Raw genomic sequence first — 21,268 nt, forward strand, 5'->3', positions numbered from 1 at the left:
ATCTATCATCTAGCTATCATCATCTATCCATCTGTCATCTATCTGCCTATCTATTGATTGATCAATTGATCTCTCTAATTTCTCTCATATCAGAAAATAGCTTATAGAGGGCAAAGTCCTAGACTTTAAGTCAGGAGTTTTAATTCAAGTCCAAGTTCTAATTGTGGGTTTGCCAATAACGTATTATTTCTTCACGGACAACTCACATGGCCTCTTGGAGCAATAGAATTTCATGTATAATTTCTGGGGATAGCGTCAGGTAAAAATATGCCACAGATTCTGAAACATCACTCAACATCAACAAATTTAGGCAGCCAAACCTATTTTTAGTAGGTCAAATTTTTGGCACGACAGCATCATGCTGTTTATGTGTGTTGGCTATGGCTTTAGAAGGACAGGGAGATCCCTTAGACAATCAGTTAAGTATAGAATTTTATTGTTTAGAATGACTGCAGAAGTTGAGAGTTGTGCCTTTAGTTCTATGGCATGCTACACTGAATGTGTGATTTGTTTTATACTGACTGCTTACTCACGGTTACAACTCCCCAGTTGACATTTTATTTTTTGTTCAAGAAAAACATGTTGTGATAAAATGTCTAGGACCATACAGTGAGGAATCTTTTCTTTAGTCTGAGCTTCCATGGCAACCTTAGCCAAGTGCATGGGACTGAGTCACATGGACCACTGCTGAGATGTAACATCTCTGTTTCCTACTTGTACAGTCCCCATTCAAAGTGGGACCACACTACTGAGAAAATGGCCTGACACTCTCAAAAAAGTCAATACTGTTTCTGATCAATATAGACCTCTTTGGAAATTTTATTATATTGAGTGACATTTCCTCTTGTAATCTGAGACAAATTCAGCTGAAATGAGAAAGGCAATTACAAAAGAATAAAGTAATATGATTTTTTTCATTTTACACAAGCAGCAAATGGAAAAAAGGACCTCTGAGAATTGGATTCTTGGAGGTAAGCTTCTCCTTTTTTGTTCCTCACTGACACAAATAACTACAGAGATTGCAACATGGGAAGTGGTGTGTAGCATTTCACATTCTGTGAAAACACTTCCAAAGCTATTCCTTTGCAATGAGAGTACAAGTTCAATTAAGCATAGAGAAAGGCACCGGGAACAATATGCTGAAACTCCTGGGTGATATTTCATCACATTTAACACTATGTCCCCTGAGGAGCAGTGTGGAGAACTCTTCCTGAGAACTGTGAAGTAGAAGGCAGTTACAGGCTGGTTTGTCCTTGCCTACACATCCTTAGTTTAGCAGGAGGTTCTGGGGGAGGTGGGACTAAAACTTACAAATAGGATAATTCTAGAAAATACCTTTTAAACATCTTGTTCAGTATGTCAAATGCTGGGTTTATGAGCTTCCCTTCAAATGCCTCCAGTGCTGTGTCTTTCTTTCCTTGGAGGAAATATGTTAATACAGTCCCCAGACCTCCTCAAATTTGGATTTGGTGATCCTCTGTATTCTTATTAGATTGAAGCTCACCTTCGTATTTTCTACCCGTGACATCGGTGTTGTATTAGTTGCTTTTCTTTGCTGTGACTGAATACCTAATAGAAACAACTTAAGGGGGAACAGATTTATTTGGCTTGCCGTTTGAGGAGATGCAGTCCGTCACGGCAGGGAATGCCTAGTGGTGGAAGTGGCTCGTGGCTGTGGCAGCAGGAGTGTAAGGTGGCTGGGTTCATTGCCTCAATAGTAAGGAAGGAGACATAGGTCAGGGCTGAACCAGAGCTGGGCTATAACCCTTAGTGACCCACTTCCTCCAATGAGAACACTCTCCTAAAGGTTGCAGTACCTTCCAAAACAGTGTCACCAGTAGGGACTAAGGGCTCAAACACATGAGCCCGTGGGGGACATTTCAGATCTAAATGGTAACAAATGTGCACAGACAATAGAAGGAAGACAGAGCTGCCAAAGTAACACACCGCCAGAGGATGCTAGAAGTGTCCATTTATAGCAGTGCTCTGATAACTATGCCTTGTTACATGTTTAAGAAGCTCTTTGAAATCCATTAATCATTAGTTTCACTACATGAAAACACTGTAAAATCTTTTCCCAAAAATGTTGGCTCAATGAAATCAAGTGGCATTAAAATGATACAAATGTTAACTTTTATGTAATTGAGGTTCTGTGCCTGCTAATTAATTAACAAGGACAACAGAGCAATAGAAGCATTATTCTAGTACGCTGCATTAGAAATACTTGAGGGCAAATTACCAGTATTTCCTCAAGAAAATCTGTTCTGAAAAATCCATTTTTTTAATGTCACGCTTTCACTCTTGACCCTCACTCTGTTGAAGGAGAATTTAGCTTTAATAAAATGGATTTTCTTTAGAAGACTTTCTAAATTCAGCCTGAAATTATTTCAGACTGGGTTTTTTTTTCTATTGTTGGTCCTGGTTAGTGAGACTATTGCATAAGTTTTAGGTCAATGTATAAAAATCTAAGCACCCAGGAAAAGCAGTAGTACCTCATGGAGTCTGTGCCCATTGTCAAACTTCTGCATCACAGGTGTGTGTCACTGAAAATTACTAGACTCTGCTGCACGTGTGCCCTGTGTTGTACACACAACAGTGACCTCACTCCTGACTGTCAGGAAGTTGGATTTGGCAGGTATTGCTTTACAGCAATTCAGGAACACAGACATTGTATACTGCGTTTATACCAGCCATGGTCCAGGCTATTGACCCTTATTTAGTCCCCTCCCCAGCCCTTTCAACATTGGCTTACTGATGAGACAATTATTCCTCAGAGTTGTTAAGAAACTCGGCTGAAGTCACACAGCAAAGGGCCAGGTTAGAAGCTCAGGTGTGATGGTTAATCCCGATTGCCAATTTAACGAATTTAGAATCAACATGGAAACAAAACTGGGCATGTGTGTGAGGGGGTTCCTAGAATGGGTTTATCGAGGTATAAAGACTCATCCTAAACATGGCAACATCATTCCACGGACTGGGATCCTGGACTGAACGAAACAGAGACAGTGAGCTGAATGTTAGTGTTTGCCATTGTTTGCTTCCTGGTCGTGAGTTTAATAATGACCAGATACCTAAGGCTCCTGCTGCCAAGATTTACCACCACGATGACCAGACCCTGGAACTGAAGCCAAAATGAGCCCTTCCTTCCTTAAGTTACTTTTTTCAGTTGTTTTGTTCCTGTAATGAAAAAAGAGTAACACTAGTCCATGTCTGCTCAGTTCCATCTCTCTGCACAGGAACACATTGCCCTCTATGAATGTGGGGGCCTTCACCAACATGGCTTCCCAATATTCTCCCATCCTTTGGCAAGATCCTCTTTCTTTTCTCCTTTTACTGGTTCTTGTGTACTAATATATATATATATATAATTCCCTAGTTGCTCCCTCTGTTCCCAATCCTGTATATCAGGTAATGGGCCATCTCTCTGCTGGCTGCCATCTTGCGCTTATCCATCTCCTGACTCTATGCTTGCTTGCTCCTTCCTCCCTGCACCTCCTCAGCTGGCATGGCGGCCTGGCCATGTGGGGGTTGTTCCATGGTAGGATTGTTGCAACTGTATCTTTAGAAGCAGTTTTCAATTCTAAGTCATGAAGATTTGAGCTGCTCTTTCAAAATGTGAGGACATGTCCCGCCTCTCTGCTGTGTTTATTCTTGCTTCTATGACTTCACCCAAGTTTAAATACCATCTGGATGTCGATGTCTTCCACATTTACATCTCTGGTTCTCTCTCCTGAAATCCAAGACTCATGTATCCAACTGCCTACACCACACCTCCTCTTGGATGCCTAATAGAAATCCCAAGCACGACGTGTCAAGATTTGCAATCCCCTTTCCGCCCACAGACACGCTTCATCTGAGTCTTCCCCATCTCAGGGGATGGAAACTTCTTCCTTCCAGTTGCTTGTATTTGAAATTTTGAAGGGAATCCTTGGCTCTGCTCTCTTTCACACATCACATTGATTTATGAAGAAATCTTGTGCTGGCCCTTTAAAAATACACTGAAGCACTTGTCACCTCTTCTCCATTGACCTAGCCACCATCAGTACCGTTTCCTCTTCATTTGGACGGTTGCAATCACTTCCTATTTTCATCCTTGCTACTCTAGAGATTATTTTCAACCAAGTCACCAGAGTACTCCTTTTTTCTACATGTGTGCTGTATGTATGTGGTGTGTGATGTGTGTGTGTGTGTGTGTGTGTGTGTGTGTGTGCTTTCCCATGAGCATACTTGGAGAGGCCAGAGGAGGACATCAAGTGTCTTGCTCTAGCATTCTCTGTCTTATTTCCTTGAGACAGAGTTTTTCACTGAACATGCAGCTAGGCTGACAGCCAGCATACCCCAGTGATCTTCCTGTCTCTGCCCGCACCCCAGTGTTGGAGTTACAGGTGCCCATACAGATAAGCCTGGCTATTTCTGTGTGTGTAGCAGATTCAAACTCAGGTCCTCATGCTTTCTCAGCAAGTACTGTTATCCACTGAACAAATTCCCTAGCCCAGAATGTCACTCTGATTAAAATCTTTGGTTGGCCCCCAGTCTCCGTTTTTTTTTTTTTTTTCTGGTTATTCTGTAAGCCAATAATGACAGTGCTGTCTGTCCCCTGGATGACACTGAATTTCACAACAAGTTTCTATGCAAAGGAACATGCATGTAGGAGCTGGAGAGAGCCTGAACCAGGTTGAGCCTGAGATGGCCAAGTGTCATTGTGTTAGCTCTGTGATTAATTGTTGCCTCTTTTAACTGGAAGTGAATGCAAAAAACAGTGAGTTTGCTCATCAACCTGAACCCAAGTTGCAAGTAAGAGAAAAGCATGCTGACAAGTTCCAAACTATGTCAAAGTATCAGGATCATAATTACTTTTTAATATCTAAGAGTTTACTTTTCTTTGCTTTAAAGGAAGGGAGTGTGAAAACATAAGACACAAGGATTGTATCCAGAGTACCTGTGTCTGAACGCTTGCTCTCCAGTATAGAAGCATGGATTGTGGTTCAGGAAGTTCCCTCTCCCCCTCAACCCTATATCCATGGGACAATTTTGATGTTGAACTTGAGCATCTTGGCCATGTGACTGATGATTGACTAGTGGAAATTGAACAGCATTGAGTGTATGTTTCAAAGCTAGGTCTTTGGATTTATGGCCTGATAGCAGAGACACTTGCTGAGTAGTCTTCTGATTCTAGAAAAGTGAGAACTATGTGGATCAATCTGTCTCAGCTGACCTGGGGACCTTCAGCTGGAAGCAGAGTCATCTCAACCAACCTTCCCATATAACAGTGAGAAGCCAACATTTATTGTTGAGTGCATGTTCATTATCCAGAAATTGCTGACTTATATAGCCATCTACTTTGGACTCATATGTAACTGGGAATAGCAAATGTATCTACTTAGAAGGACCAGGTGAGCACTATTCAGGTAAAGTGCTTATAAGAAAAGCACAGGCCTTGGGGTGTGGAAAGTGACCATTCAGCATCAGCTCCGTATTTCTGATGCTCAGTGCATTGCAGAGTGGGTACTATAGTTCATGAGCAGGGCAAATTGGAGCTCTGCTGGGGTGTGTTCTGGGTAGCAGCAGTAAAATAGGCTGGGTGATGGCTTTGGGAGGGATGAGTTTAGGTGAGCCCAGGCAGTGTGGTTGAAGTGGGAGTATGTGAGGGGGAGCATTTGTTTCTCCCGTTTTCATTTAGAAGTATGAAAGCAAGAAATTCTGATGGGTCCCTAAGTGGGTGGTATCATGTGCATCTCCACCTGAGTTTATGGGCTGATGCCAAATAGCATGCAGCCTCTGGCAGAAGTTTGGGAGAGATGCCTAAGTTGTGGGCTTGAGGATGGCTCCTGTTTCAGAAACCTGTCTGCCACAGGGCCAGCCTTCCTCTGCTGGTAGCCTCAGGGGAGTTTAGCTGGAGAAAAGAGAGCTGTGGTTTCCTGCTGAGCAAATCAATCCTTTTCTGCCAGTGTCCTGGGCATAGTGGCGTCTGGGCCATTCCTGTGTATCAGGCTGTCATTATCCCTGTGGCGAAACTCCCTTCACATATGTGACAAAGGTCACTGCGAGGGACATCTCCATTATTCCCTGCTGGTGTGTAAGAGCACAGAACACCTGCTATTAGAGGACTTGTTATCACGTCTCCTCATGCAGGCCAGGGTCTCTTTGTCTTGTTTCAATTTCTTTCTTTTCCTGTGACCTGGCAGGTGTGGAGCATGAGGGAGAGATGGAAGAGAAGGTACACATGCTGTCTTCTCTTTGTGTTCCTATTTCAGAGGTGGAAAGAGCACAAGCTCCTTAAGAAGGTATAGAGATCTGGCTCCAGAGCATCATAGCTGTTACCCTCCCACCCATCATTATGAATGAATGAGGACATTTGTTCCTCCATGAATACTGAGATCTGATAGAGACAGAGCTCTTCTCTGTGAACTCTTTCCAGCCCCTTCCTTCCATGCTCACATCAAGTTTTGTAATGCTGCTGCCCCTCTGCCTGGAATGCTTTAGCTCCTCCACTTCTCCCCTTCCCTCCCTCTCTCCTTTACTCCTTTCTTTTCTTGCTTCCCTTTCAACTTCTTCTCTCCCTCTTCCCTCCCCTCCCCTCCCCTCCCCTCCCCTTCCCTTCCCTCCCCTTCCCTTCCCGGCTTCTCAGCCTCCATTACCTCTGGATGCTTCTTGAGCAGAGTGCCTGAAATGGAATACAAAATGAGTTGAAGGCCTCCAACTCCCAACCTTTCGACCTCCACCAGACCACCACGTGTTGCTGCCCACCCTGGGGTTCCGGAAGGATATGATATTGTTACCGTCATCCCTAGCCTTCAGATGAGGACTGTGTGAGAGAGTGATAACCAAGTCGGGGGCTCCCCTTCCCTCCCCTCCCCTTTCCTCCCCTCCCCTTCCCTCCCCTTTCCTTCCCTTCCCTTGCTTCTTCTATGGCAGCAACCACATCACTTAATATTAATCAGACCAGTTCAGGGGAGGGGAGAAGAGAAAAGACCCCGCCCCCAATGATTCTCTATGCAACTGACGATCTGATAGATTGTGTTGGGACTTAATGTATAATTTCATGGCTTTTCACGGTCTCGAAACTGCAAATTCAAGATTGCTTGAAAACATTTTTATTTAATTTTCATGCTTTCTTAATCAGAAAAGTTAAAAGAATAATAGTCTTTTATGGGCAGTTATAAATTTGCTATTTACACACAAGACAAATATCTCCCTTAGTTGAGCAATCTAAGCATGTACTTAAAATGCTGCAAGAATTCTGATGAGCAAGGGCATGATGTGTGTGGAGAGGATTTAAGTCATTCTTCTGAGTGACGTGTATCTGGGTGGAGTGATTTTCAGGTTCATTTGCTACCCCATCAGTCCCCGGGCCAACTTCTTCATATAAGAGTGACCTGGTGAGGAGCACGTTGTGGGGAGGGCTGGTATCTGGGCTATCTTTTCACTCATGCAGGAGATGTGTGTGGTAAGAAACAAGTGGATGAGGGCAGGGCTCTCAGTACCCTCCTTTCAGCTGTCCAAGGTGAGACCTGTAAACACCTGTTGTTTCCACATCACATTGGAGGTAGAAACAGCAGATCTAACTGAGGTACTAGCCTAGTGAAGGACCCACTGAGCAGATGCAGGAGTTAAAATGTCTGCATACTCTTTTTCCTTTGGTGAAAATAATTGTTCATCTATTGTTTGATTCACATACACCTCTAGACCTGGAAGGTTTTAGAAACCTGAGGTTCAACCTTTTACTTTAAAGATGAGGAAACAGTCAAAGTGAGAGAGCTCCCTGATGGAGTCAAAGCTGAGACTTGAATTCACACTGATGATGTACTTGCCTCTCAATTTCCCCGTATTGAATTTTCATCTCTTGGTGTATGCCACCTCACAGGCTTTCCCCCAAGTCCTGTAGCTTCTAGGATTGCTGGGGAACCTTCTTTCCCCCTTTCCTTCAGTGTGGCACTCTGTCCTCTTAAAGAGTTTGAAATGAGACACTCTGGAAATCCAGGAGGCTCGCAGAATCCTACAGATTCCTGGACCATGGAGGGTGAGGAAGAATGTCGCCCTGCCTCTTTTTGGAACGGGATCTAGCCACACGGAGGAGACCTGGTTCAGCTGAGGACTGCTGCAAGGTTTGAGATTATGTCCAAAGTACCTGGTGAATGCTTTTTTCCATCATACAGTTGGCAAAGCCCCAGCTATGGACAGCTGACATGGTAGAGTCAGTTGGCTGGTAGAATCCCCAGCTTATTACCAGTCCATGGCATAACGATGACCACATCATCATAACCATTATTGCCTTAGACAGGCGTGGATGACAAAGACGCTTCGGGGACTTGTGCTTGAAATGAGCTGCTTCTTAGCCAGCCCTGATTCTCCAGAGTGACTCTGTACAGAATTAAAGGATCATGAAGCTGAAAAGGGCCCATAGAGATCATCAGTTCTGGCTTCCTGCCTTCCGACAGGACTAACCTTTATAGAATAGTTGCTGTAAAGGAAATTGAACCAAACTTACTTTTATATGTTATTCTTGTGATAGTATCTCTGTTGAGCATTCGATTAAGAAATGGATTTGATGAATCAGAAACCTATAGGAGAAAAGAAAGTATCATTGAATGGGCAGTAATTGTCCAGGACAAATATCTCCATGCATTCTCTTATTCATTCACTAGAAATTCAGAGATCAGAGGCACAGACTCTTCTCTGTAAGAACCCCCTTATCTAGAGAAGGAAGAAAGGTTAGTAAACAAATCATTCTCATATAGATTAAGGAGTGTTCTGATAGAGTGACAGGTGTGATAATATTAGGGCGAGATCACCCACCATTGGGGTGGGGAGGTGGGAGGAATCAGGGGAGCTAATATCTGAGTTGGCCTGGAAGGATGAGTGGAAGTTAAAGTGCTTTGATATAGAACATGGGAAAGGAGGAAACGGAAGGAACAACTTACATGCAGAGGACCTGTTTATGGGAACTGGAATGCTCATGAAGTATTTCAGCGTAATTGGAGCTGAAGATGTTGGGAAGGACAAGAAGGGAGGCTTGACAGCCAGCCAGGCAGAAATTAGCCATGTTAAGCTTTGAACATCAGGATAGGTTATGTTTAAATTTTATTCTGTAGGCATGGGGAACTGTCAAAGAGTTTTGAGCAAGGAGTAGGGAGTGACATGCCAGGAGACGGATATTTATCTAAGTAGAAAGAGTATCCAGAATAGGGGTATCAGGAGATGGAGAAAAAAAGAATATAGAGCCTTGTAAACCACTGTTCATTATTGTAGAAATTGAATATATCATAAACTATAATATTTAGGCTTTCATTCATCTATCCAATCCATCCATCCATCCATCTGTCCATCCATCCATCCATCCATCCATCCATCCATCCAACCTATAGTTACCAAGTACCTACCACAGGCTGAACATTATACTAGATGCTCAGGGTTATATTCTTACTTTATGTTTATGCTCTTATATATCCAACTTTCTCCTTTAGGAGAAGCAGCAAAACTCCAAGGGGCTTAGGGTCAGAGAATCGCTACTGATAAGATCATAATGTAACCCCATGTAACCGTGTGCAGTTTCCTCAGTAACGTCCTTTACTCAGCCTTTTTTCTGTTCCACTGTTTGTCTTAGTCATTTATGTTCTACCTTGTTCGGCTCAGCTCTGCAATTTATGCTTCAGCTGCTAATCGGATGTTGTGACACATCAACATTTTAAATCTGATTTATTCGGAGGGTTGGAAAAAATCGCAGCAGATGATTATTGTTATTCGATAAGCAACAGGTAATTTTAGTTTGGAGAAAGCACAGACTGTTTATTTTGCCTCCATCTGTCTTTCTTTTCACAGAGTTTTCTGGGTGTGTTGTGGTGAGATACACAACTAAGGAGTGCTTTGGGAATGACAATGCTCAGTGGAGGTAAAAATCTACCCCACATGGAAATAAGCCCCAAGTCAAACACTGCTGCTCCCTGGGAGCGCCAGATGCAGCTTCTGCTGTGACATGGTCTTTCGCATTGAAAAGAGAGCTTGGAGCCTCCTGTTTGTACTGAACGGATGAGAACCACAAAGATCTCTGGCAAGTAAGGAATCTGCCATAGCTCTTAGCTGCTGGGTGCCTTGGGCTCCTGGTACCTGGTGAATCAGACAACAGAGCTGTCGAGACCAGCCCCCTTGGGAGCTGATTAAAAATTATTGAAAAATTTCCAAAATGTGCACAGATGATTTGTGGGCACAAGTGTGTTGGCTGTGTGGGTGAGAGGATAAAATATGTACTTGGTATAAGTGAGCTTAAGTGGGAAGTTAATGGTGTGTGATTGAGCAGCAATTATAGCCAAATCTCAGCTCTCTGTGGTCATGGGAAGGATGGGGGATTTGTGGAGGACAGAGATGAATAAACTCTCTGAGAAGCAAGTTTCTTTTTTTATTGACTGGCCGACTCTCTCTCTCTCTCTCTCTCTCTCTCTCTCTCTCTCTCTCTCTCTCGTGGAGGTCAGAGGACAACTTGTGGGAGTCAGTTCTGTCCTTCTACCATGGGCCCCAGGGATCGAATTCAGGTTATCAGGCTTGGCAACTAGTCCCTTTAACCGGTGGACCATTTTCTTTTACCACCAAACCTTCAGTCATCTAGGGCTCAGTATTTGGACAGGGTGACATTTCTCCAGGTGAGTCACTCAGATATGGGGAGTTTGAATCTCCTGTTCCTGCCTGGCCTTCAGGGAACTGGGATGGGGAAACAGGGGCATCATGAGGGCTGATGACTACCAGAAGCTGCACATCCTTAGAGACGAAGGACTCACTTGCTTCATCTCATTTCTGGGTACCGGCATTTAGAAGAGGGTGGACCTGTATAGCCCATGCTCAGCAGGAGTTCTGAGCTGAGTGAACGAGAAGTCACAGCTTGCTAAGTCCCTGTGAAGCTGGTCACCTGGGAGCCAATTTTGTGGAAGAATGAGAGAACTCTATGGCTTACTTTGAGACTGAGCCAAAAAAACTCCAGGTTTGCTCAAGGAAAGAGTGAGAACCTCCCCAGGGCCCAAGATAGTCTGAGCAGATGCAGAGCTGGCTGCTGTCCCTTTACTGGCCTGAGGCTCTGGCGCACAGGCCTTTCCAATAAACTGCAGGGGAGCAACCAGGACCGACAAGCATGGCTGTTGGTCAGGAACACAGTGGGGTGAACATTTCTGCAAGAGCTTGTGAAACACCAGCAGTTTACTGTGGAGAAACCTGGTTACCCAGTGGTCCATCAGTCACTCTGTCAGCTGTAACATGCTTGTCCTTCCAGGATGACACTCACTGACTCAGGAGCTATGAGTAAAGTGAGGCGAAGCCAGGGGCTGAGCCTGAGATGCCCTTCAAGGGACAGGAATTATTGGAAATTATTACTCATGGAAGGACTGGCTTGGGCAAAGTCGCCAGGGAAGGTGATTCCTACATACACGACGATATGTGATATACCAACAGGCTTCACGATGTGTGGCCCAGGCTGAACACACGGATTGGTTATTTATGTCACAACTGGAGCTGGAATAGGTATTTGTTCCATGCTTGGGGTAGCAGTGGGGTGTGGTGGTAGTGGGGGTTTTAAGTGTCATTTTCTCTTTTCCTGGCCTGAGTTACTTTCCCCAGCTCTGTTGAGTAGGCACAGAGTGGGAATAGGGTCATGATTATATAATAAGGTGAGGCAAGACTTAGGTTTCTTTCCTGGTTGGGCTATAAAGAGCTACATGAACTTGGCTTGGAAGGTGAAGACATTGGGAGGAGGTGTGGAGTCTGGGAGGATGACCAGGCTAATGAAATACCTGTATGGAGTCTGCTTTGGGGAGGGGGGTCTCTCTTGCCCTGGGGTCTCCGGGTGCCCTATTCTTCTGAGAACTCTGTAAAAACTCCTTGGTGGTGGGTTGGGTATGGTGGCACACATCTTTAATTCTAGCACTCGGGAGGCAGAGGCAGGTGGATCTCTGTGAGTTCAAGGCCAGCCTGGTCTACATAGTGAGTTCCAGGTCAGCTGGGGCTACAGGGAGACCCTGTCTCAAAAAGACTGAAACCAAACAAATAACAAAAACCATCACTACCAACAAAAACAACACAAAACAGCAGCAGCAGCAGCAGCAGCAGCAGCAGCAGCAGCAACAACAACAACCAAGAAACAAAAACTCCTTGGTAGTGAATGCTGGATTTCTATTGACTATCTTCATCACATTCCAAGTACTGATTGGGCCAATTTTCTCTAATGATCTGTGCAAAAACCTCCCCAGGAGCTTGCACAGGAGTTGGCCTTTTTGGCTTTTGCAACGACCACAGTCTACTTCTTTTTTAATCTTTTTGAGACAGGGTCTCCCTGGGGCCCCAGCTGTCCTGGAACTCACCAAGTAGACCAGGCTGGCCTTGAACTCACAGAGATCCGCTTGCCTCTGCCTCCGGAGCGCGGGGATTAAAGGCATGCGCCACCACACCCAGCCTTGAAGGATAATACAAAGCTTTAACTGGCCTAGTAAAAAAGAATAAGCTAAGAAAACACCTCACATGGGGCCCCCAGCTGTCCTGGACCCCACCAAGTAGACCAGGCTGCCTTTGACCTCACAGAGACCCGCCTGCCTCTGCCTCCCTCCCGAGTGCTGGGATTAAAGGCGTGTACCACCACGCCTGGCTCACAGTCTACTTCTTAATTTACCTTTTTAAGATTGGAAAGGGAATTATACTTTTTCATTAAATTTTTTTTCCATCTCTGCTTTACATCTGCTGAAATGTCAAATGTAATTAAAAACAAAAAACAAAAAACAAACCAAATCAGAATTTGCTCCATCAGAGATTTTTTATGCTCTTGTTGCTTGCTGGGGATCTGGGGACCGTGGGGAAGGTCATGCAGTGCCGACTTAATCCTACCTGCCAAGGTTATGAAGCAGAAGGAGAGTATGGGAGGAAGGTGATTCCTAGAGCACTTGTGGGTTAGCCAGAAGGAGCTGTTTGTTGCCTGGCCTGCTGGGGAGGGACAGCTCACACGTCTCTTGTTCTTTCAGGGACAGTGACTGATGGGCAGACCTTCAGTCCTAGAGGATGCCAGTGCTCTAGCCCTTCTCCTTTGCTATGGCACTTTTTGTTCCATTGTAATAGACGGGGCCTGAAGCCTGTCCCTGGAAATAACTTCTGCTTTCTCCTTAGGACAGAAATTGCCCAGGCCCCAGTACCTCTGAAATGGAACCTGATGTTCTGCATCTCAGTGCAAGGATCCAAATTTCATAAATCTCATGGGTATAAAAGCCATAGGACCCCATGGTTTTTTTAGACACAGACATTAATCAACATCACCTTTTAAAATGCTTTTAACCCCAATGAAGACCGTGGCCTGATACTCTGGTTAGGATGGGGAGATGGCGAGAAGAATGAAGGAACGCATGACTTACTTTTATAAATATAGAAACTACCACCAATCCGTTTGGACTCTTTGCAGCTTCTGTGACATTTGTGTATAACTCATGGTTGTAGTGGATGAGCTGCACCTGCCAGGAAGAAAAACCAAGAGTAAGAACAACAATCCAGCGTCAAAAAGGTAGGAGGCACAGCTGCTCAGACACAGGGTAAACTGCAAGGCATGCTGAAGAACAAAAGGAAAATAAGCTTTTAAAAACTTTATTTTTATTTTATGTGTATGAGCATTTTGCCTGTATATATATGTAAGTGCACCATGTGTGTGCAAAGCCTATGGAGATCAGAAGAGGGCGTTGGATCCCCTGGACCTGGAGTTACCTGTGGTTGTTGGCTGCCATGTGGGTGCTGGGAACTGAACCTTGGACCTCTGCAAGAGCAGCCAGTGTTCTTAACCACTGGGACATCTCTCCAGTCCCAGGAAAGACAGGTTTTTAATCAGAGTGATATGTAAATATAATCTATGTGGGTAAAAGGTGCACATACACATACACACACACATTCATACACACATATGAAAAGGCCCATAGATATTTGCAAATGTTTTCTTGTAACAAGCATGCATTTAACAAGCTCAGTGCCCATCGGATTCTACTTCCCTCCTAGGTCATTTCTCCTGAAGTGTGTGTAAACTGAATTGTCCTTATTGGGAGTGGAACCACCCTTCAGGAGCAGGTATACTTTTTTCAGCAGCACCAGCAGCTGCCCCTGGCAGTGAGTAAATCTTCCTGACAGTCTTGGGGTGAGCATGGAGCAGTTAAGTCCTGAGCAAGCCCTGTGGCTCTGAAGGGAGTCTGATGGTATCAAGGATGTGTGTCTCTGCTGAGGAGAGAGTGCATGGCTCAGCTCCCTGCCGTGCCAGCCTGCTAAGATCATCTGCTTAGGCGAATTTTTATTTCTTCCTTCTCTAGCTAGTGACTTGCCTGTCAAGTCCTGTGCAGCAGGCAATTGGGGGCAGCAGAGGAACACTGGATTTGAGCCACAGTTAACTAGGTTTCTCCCAATTACTTAATTCTTCAAAAATTTCCATTGTGGAAAATGACATGCATGTTATGTCCAAATGTATGCATCACAGATTTTTATTCACATGATCAAGTTTTACCCCATATCACTGGGACCCAATTGCTTCCCTTTTGAGGGATATCCCTTTTCAGGGCTGTGGTTTTAAAATATATCTTATAACAATATGGAAGTATAATTTTTATAACAAATTTAAAAATGTGAATGCAACCAATATCTCTTTTATCTTTGTTTAATACCAACCCAAATGATAGGAACATTGACAGTTGAGTATAAATCCTCTCAGACACCTTTCTGTGCTTATAAACCACACAAATGCACACACGCAAATAAGGTTTAAAGAAACAATAGAGGGCTGTGGATGTAACTCAGTTGGTAGAGTGCTTGTCTAGCATGTGTGCACTTCTGGGTTCAATTCACAGCACCACATAAACTAGGCATGGTGGTGCACTCATGTAATCTCAGTACTTGGGAGATGGAGGCAAGAGGATCAGGAGTTCAAAGTCATCCTCAGCTATATAATGAGATCAAAGTCAGCCTGGGATTCAGGAGACAGTATCTCAACATAACAACAGAAACCACAATGGAAACAATAAAGATGGAATAATTTACAAATATGTTTCTAAACTTATTTTAAAATAACAGATTAGTTTACGGCTGTTTTTTGAAGTCAATGCAAATAAATCTAAAGTCCTTTTGGTAGCTATAGCCTCCCGCCTTGTAGGGACACTCTGACACAGTGAACCACCCTATCAGCTTTCATGCTGTTTCTGTTGTTTTGTCTCTTACAGCATTGTCACAGAAAACCCATCATAGATCTTTCTGTAAAGGTCTAGTGATTTGTACTGGCTGATCTGAGAATTTAATAAGGTGGTGCCTGTGAAAGTGATTTGTGTCTCTGAAAGTACAGGAGTATTCATTACTGCCAATGTCCTGTATTGCATTTAAGAAAGAGTGACGTTTTAGAAGTTAAGAAAGGTAATGATCGAAAAAGAACATTTTCCTTGAATTTTGGGAATTAAAATTAACCTTGTTTACTACAGTGGTCTGCAACCTTTACTAGGCACCAGATCACCCAGGTGCTTTGAAACGCCCCTGTGCCTATTTGTCCCACTCTAATTCTGATGAACAGATTTTGAGAGGAAGCAGTCATTGTGTTTGTTAAATGCTCTCCAGCTGGGGGTCCATTGGAGGTACAAACCAGTGGAGCATAGTTGATGGGGACCACTAGTCTAGCAGTGCCCAGTCAGGTGGTATCTTGAATCTGACAGTGACTTTAACATCCTGAGTCAGTGGAATGTGTTATAGAGGGGGCACATGCTAGTGCTGCTCTTGAGATTTTCCATTTCACTTTTTATAAAGTTTTGCCAGTGGAGACAGATGATTACACAGCAGTTACTCTGCCATCAGAAAGGTAACGGCAAGTGGGAGCTGCAGGATGCTTCGCCTCCGAAGTACTCTGTCAGGCCTGTGCTCTTCATACTTTGCCCTGTTGTCACCTCCTCACCCTGCCACAACTTCCTGCTTGTGGAGCAGCGTTCCTGTGAGGAATAAGCAGAAGCTGGTGCATCTCATATACTCCACACACCTTCCCAGGGCTGCGCCAGCTTTCTAATGAGGACAAGACCCAAGCTGCCCTGGGCTGGGACTTCCCACCTGACCTACATAACCAGCTAAGTCATTAGGGGTTGCACCATTGCTTCAAGCCTTGCCTTGAAATTGCAACAGGTGAAGTAGAAGGCAATCTGGTGTAGGGGTTCTTCTTTCCAACTTGTAAGCCAGAAAAGGACAGAGAGAAAGCTCCTGGGCCATGGGTTGCCCCGTGGCTGGGTCAGATTCTGTCAATGGCTAAAGGCTATAAGAATTGGCTGGTGAGTATATGAACCAGGCTGTACTGTGCTTTAAGCTTAAATTAACACACTAAGAATTTTGACCTTAGGTCTTGCCTCCTCTTCATTTTAGGTGAGATGGCTAGGATTCTGATATAAGATACTTTGGTGTCTATTAGCAGTTGGTTGATGGACTGCCTGCTGTGTTAGGTTGAACTATATAAAAGTGACCTTTCGATCTACAAAACTGGTGGTTTTACAGAACTAATGTGTTCAGAGTGAAACTATTCTGAATTCAGCCTACCTCCCCACTCCATCACCACGTTATTAAGAAGGCGTTGAGTGCTTTGCTACTCAATGTGTGGTCTAGGTACCAACAGTTGTCTCCCCATCTGGAAGCCTGTTGAAAATGCAGAATTTGGATTCTACCTCAGAACTACCGAATCAATGTTTGCTTTCTGACAAATTCCCAGTGACTGGAATGTACATTCAAGCTCGAGAGGGGCTAGTTTAGCGTCTACCTTCTCAAACTGTGCATTGCAATGTATGAGGTCACATAACAGGATGTGGGCACCATCATGAAAAAAAAAACAGTAGTAAATGGTTTCTGAACACACAGTGACCAAAAATTAATTCAAAACCAAATGTATAATGAATCTAAGATGTTTCTGACAGTGTTTACACACGTTGTGCTGTCTGACTTCACGGTAGCCTTGGTTCTGAACACCAGCTTATGCACTCTGTGCCCTGTAGGGTGTCATACCACATCACACCAACAGACACTGCCTGAAACACCTCATCTTTGACTATTATATGTCATGAATGGCAAAGTTTTTACTGTATGTATGAATTTTTTTGTTCTTATAGGAACATAATGGTTTAACTGCAGAAAACAAAGACTCAATATTTCCCTATCACTATCCCTCAGCTTGCAAATATCAAATTAGTCTATCTTTGGATTATATTGTGTTAGAATGTTTGATTTTAGAGGTTGCAATTTGAGTCACTGACTTGAATTTCATTAAAAAAATCATTAGTGAATTTTGGCTTGAGATTGGGACAGAATATTTAACAATTTTTGAAATGCCCTTAAACATACTTTTCCATTTTGAACTGTGTATTTATGCAAAGCTTCATTTTCAATGTTGATGATTACAAAATTAAAATATCTATCAACTCTGAAAAATGTTAAAGATGTTTTGCATCCTGCAATATCAAATAACAGCCAAGATTTCATTCTTTATGTAAAAATAAACAAGCACCTCCATCTCGTCAGTGTGCAAATTTGTTTTCCTCTTAGGAGCAAGAGGAGCTTGAACAGACTTAGTCCAGACAAATCTCTTCATTGCAAGGTCCCTTTTCCGAAGAGGGCAGTACCCTGCTCATTGGGCACAGTGGGGTCTAGGAAACATGGCCAGATAGGGTTCTGACATCAGTAGGGATGGCCATTGGCCTCTTCCCCAGCTCTTCTGATGATGAAGAACAAGGCTGAGGAGATCATAGGGAAACACAGCAGTCGCAAAGAGCCCAACCAAAGAGCCTGAGACATGGACCAACAGTTCAGATGGTTAGGGAAGGATGAAGGTGGCTCAAGATGAGACCAACTCACACAGGACTTTGCAGACCATGGTGAGGATCTTTGATTTTATTTCAAGCACAACAGAGTTTTTGGTGTTAAGAAAGAAATCAATTGACCCAATGTTCATTTCTCAAGAGGTCTCTGGCTACTGAGAGGGGCAAAGTAGAGACAGAGGAAGTCTTACCTACCATTCTTTACTTCATAGCCATCTCTCATTTGTTGTCTCCAGGACAATTTCCATGAACTACTGACACTGAGGATCAAGCTCCTCCATGTTCCCATGGTGCTCTTACCCAAGATCTATTGTGATGATAAACTAAGTTGTGATGACTGATTTTATATGTCAACTTGATTGGGCTAAAGGGTGTCCAAATAGTTGGAGATGTTTCTGTGAAGATGTTTCCGGAATAGATTTACGTTTGCATTAGTAGACTAAGTAGAATATGCATACCATTTGTAACATGGGCAAACATTTGCTATAAGCATGCAGAGAACAGAAAGACAGAAGAAGTGTAATTTATTCTTGAGGTGGAGCATCCATCTTATTTGCTCTCAGACATCACATCCTGGTTCTTGGACCTCCGGAGTTTGGCATCTGGGATTTACCCTACAAACATCCTTTAAATGTCCATGGGTCTCAGGCCTTTGACCTGGGCTGAGAATTATGCCAGGACTTGAATCCCTGGCTCTCCAGCTTGAAGATGGAGTATTGAGAGCCTTCTCACCCTTACCCTCCATAGTCATGTGGGCCAACTTCCATAATAAATCTTTTGTAAATCGATGAATGTATTCTGTTGGTGCTAGTTCTCTGGAGTCTCATGACTAATGAAAAATTAAAACATTTACACCCCAAATGACATGGGCACTGGGTACTGGAGACAGATGCAAACTATCGTTGCCTGGTACAGTCACATTGCTGCTGTTTGCTATGATCAAAGTTAGTCGACATGATCATCGTCATCATCATTCATTGGTGACCATCACTAACATTTATCGAGAACTACTCACTCTCACAAAACATGGAGGAATTAAAGTATGATGCATGTTGTAAGGGGGGAATGTATAGTGCTGGGAGAATGGATTTGGGGATCCCTCCCCATAGACCCCTCTTTAGCCACAGCAGCTTTTTTTCAGTCTCCCTTACATACTATACCTCTAGAACCTGTGCATATTCTGTTCCTTCTGCTTAAAATACTTTTCCCTCCCCTCTGTGCCAGACACTTATTTGTGAACCTCTTTGGATGTCATCTCAAGTATCACCTATTAAGAAGAATTCTCCCAGAAGTCTCTCACACAGTACCACCTCCTACTTGGAATGTGCATCACAATTCTATTTCTGTATTTATTGTGAAAGTGATTAGCACCCACGTCTTTCAGTAGACTTTAGGCTTCACTTGGGCAAGAACCACCCCTGACATCTGCAATACTTAACACTGTACCTGTTCATATTAGCAGTGGCAAGGTAGAAATAATTGCTAAATGAATGAAGGAGTCCAGGCAGGTTGCGATTGGACAACGAAATGTGATGTCAGGAGGAACAAGCAAGCTGAGGTACCTGGCAGAGCTGGTAGGAAGCAGTCTGAAATCCAAAGGTGTATGTTTAAAGGGAACCAAAGTCCTTGGCATCCAATGGGGCTATGTAGATGTCAAAGTCTAGCTTTAACCCGGAGCATCCTGGATAACTGAGATTCCTCTCTATACATAGGATATTAATGTTGCTGACTTCTTAGAACCACTGGGAGGATTCTATGAGCTGGGACACAAAGCACTTAGTCTAGGGTATGGCATGCAGTAAGCACAAAATAGCCAGTTATGACCATTCTTGCTGTTACGCTGTACTTATTATTTGGGCAGCAGATAATAACGCCTTTGGCTCCTGCAGAAATCAGGGTTAGGCACGTGCAGCTCCCTCTTGTGCATCCTTACTTTGAGCCTGCCTTCCAAATGGAGCATGAGAAAGCTACTACCTACTGGGGAGAACTCAGTGTGTTTCCTTGCACAGGATGAAGTGAAAGCTTTAAAGAGAAACATTCCCAGTGGTTCAGACTCTAATTCAGCAGGCAGCAGGCTGTTTAATGCCATGAGTCAGATAGTGAATCTTTCCATCCAGGAGTTTCTGTCACAATGACTCAACTCTGCTTTTCCAGTATTAAGTGGCCACAGAGAAAATAGAAGAGAATGGGTGTGGCTGAATTCCAATAAAACTTCATTTACAAAATGACACTGCGGGCTGGATTTGGTCTGTGGTGATAGTTTGCCCACCACTGATTACTTATGTTGAGAGTTTGGCAAAGGATTTCCAAGAAATGCATTTTTGAGTAAGTTCTATCTAGAAGGGAAGAAAATACATGCTGGGAGCATTAATGTGAACCCGTCACTTCCCCTCACGCTGTTGCCATTGTGGCATTTCTATAATCTTTTAAACTTCCAAGGCACCATCAGCTCAAATGGGTTTGATTTCAGTCGGCACTGAAGTCCCCAAAGCTCATCCTGTGCTAGACCTCAGGAGTCCAGAGACGAAGCTGTGCATTCTGCATCCTCGACGTGCTCATGCCTATTACCTATTTGTTCCTGAACTAGACAAAGGGTGAAAGGAAGGCACAGAGAAGTTAAACAATTCTCTTAAGGTCTCAGAGCTAGTAACAGTGATACTTTACTTTTCCATAAAACAGTAAAGAGAAAAGGAAGGTGTCTTAGTATTTGAAGGGAGATTACATTTCAGAAGCTTTTGCTAGAACAACAATTATAAGACAGAACTTAGCGATAGAAGTCATAAGGAAGCTTGTCTGTATGTGTAAGAGCACACGGTCTGCAGAGAAGAGCATGGTTCGATATTTACCAACTGCCATGTTCTCACCCTAAACTTTGGTAGTTATCATGGGTCTGCCTGATGATGATGGTTTCCTGCATTCTAAGACATGGGATGCAATTATAGTTGCAAATAAAAATAAGTGCCTATCATTTCATGGGTCCCCAGATATAGTCCAACAGTCGCAGCAGTGTAATAAGCTAGAGTGGGGGTATTTGTCCCTCAGAATAGAACACTACTTGGATTTTTTTTTTGTTCTTTTTGAGATAGGGTCTCCCTGTAGCTCCAGCTATCCTGGAACTCACTAGGTAGACCAGGCTGGCCTCAAACTCACAGAGATCAGCCTGCCTCTGCCTCCAAGTGCTGGAATTAAAGGTGTGCGCCACCATGTTCTGCTACTACTTGGATTGAAAACGTGGTATTTTTCAGTGGGCTGTTCTGCAGCTTTCACAAGTGCAGAGTTATACATTTGGGTGCAGGACAGTGCTGGACACTGCAAGCCTTGGCCTATTTAGATCCATTTCTTGTAAGGGCAACCTATGGCTTGTCACTCAGCCCCTCTATGCCTTAATTTCTTCCTTAGGTATATGAGAATGCATCTGAGGATTGCCACAAGAATGAAACAGGAAAATTGAC

At 43.7% G+C, this 21,268-nt stretch overlaps 1 protein-coding gene across 2 annotated transcripts in view; it reads right to left on the reverse strand.

The window, feature by feature from the left end:
• Positions 1-21,268, reverse strand: part of Ca10 (carbonic anhydrase 10) — a 591,432-nt gene that overhangs the window by 12,045 nt on the left and 558,119 nt on the right. For both annotated transcript variants that reach the window (XM_008838415.3, XM_008838412.3), the window contains exons 6-7: positions 13,374-13,469; positions 8,489-8,561 (exon numbers count right to left, since the gene is read on the reverse strand). In XM_008838415.3, coding sequence (XP_008836637.1) covers positions 8,489-8,561; positions 13,374-13,469 — 169 coding nt within the window. The remainder of the gene's footprint in view (positions 1-8,488; positions 8,562-13,373; positions 13,470-21,268) is intronic.

Source organism: Nannospalax galili, unplaced genomic scaffold (genome assembly GCF_000622305.1).
Source record: "Nannospalax galili isolate Female #2095 unplaced genomic scaffold, S.galili_v1.0 scaffold95, whole genome shotgun sequence".
Taxonomy (NCBI): Eukaryota; Metazoa; Chordata; class Mammalia; order Rodentia; family Spalacidae; genus Nannospalax; species Nannospalax galili.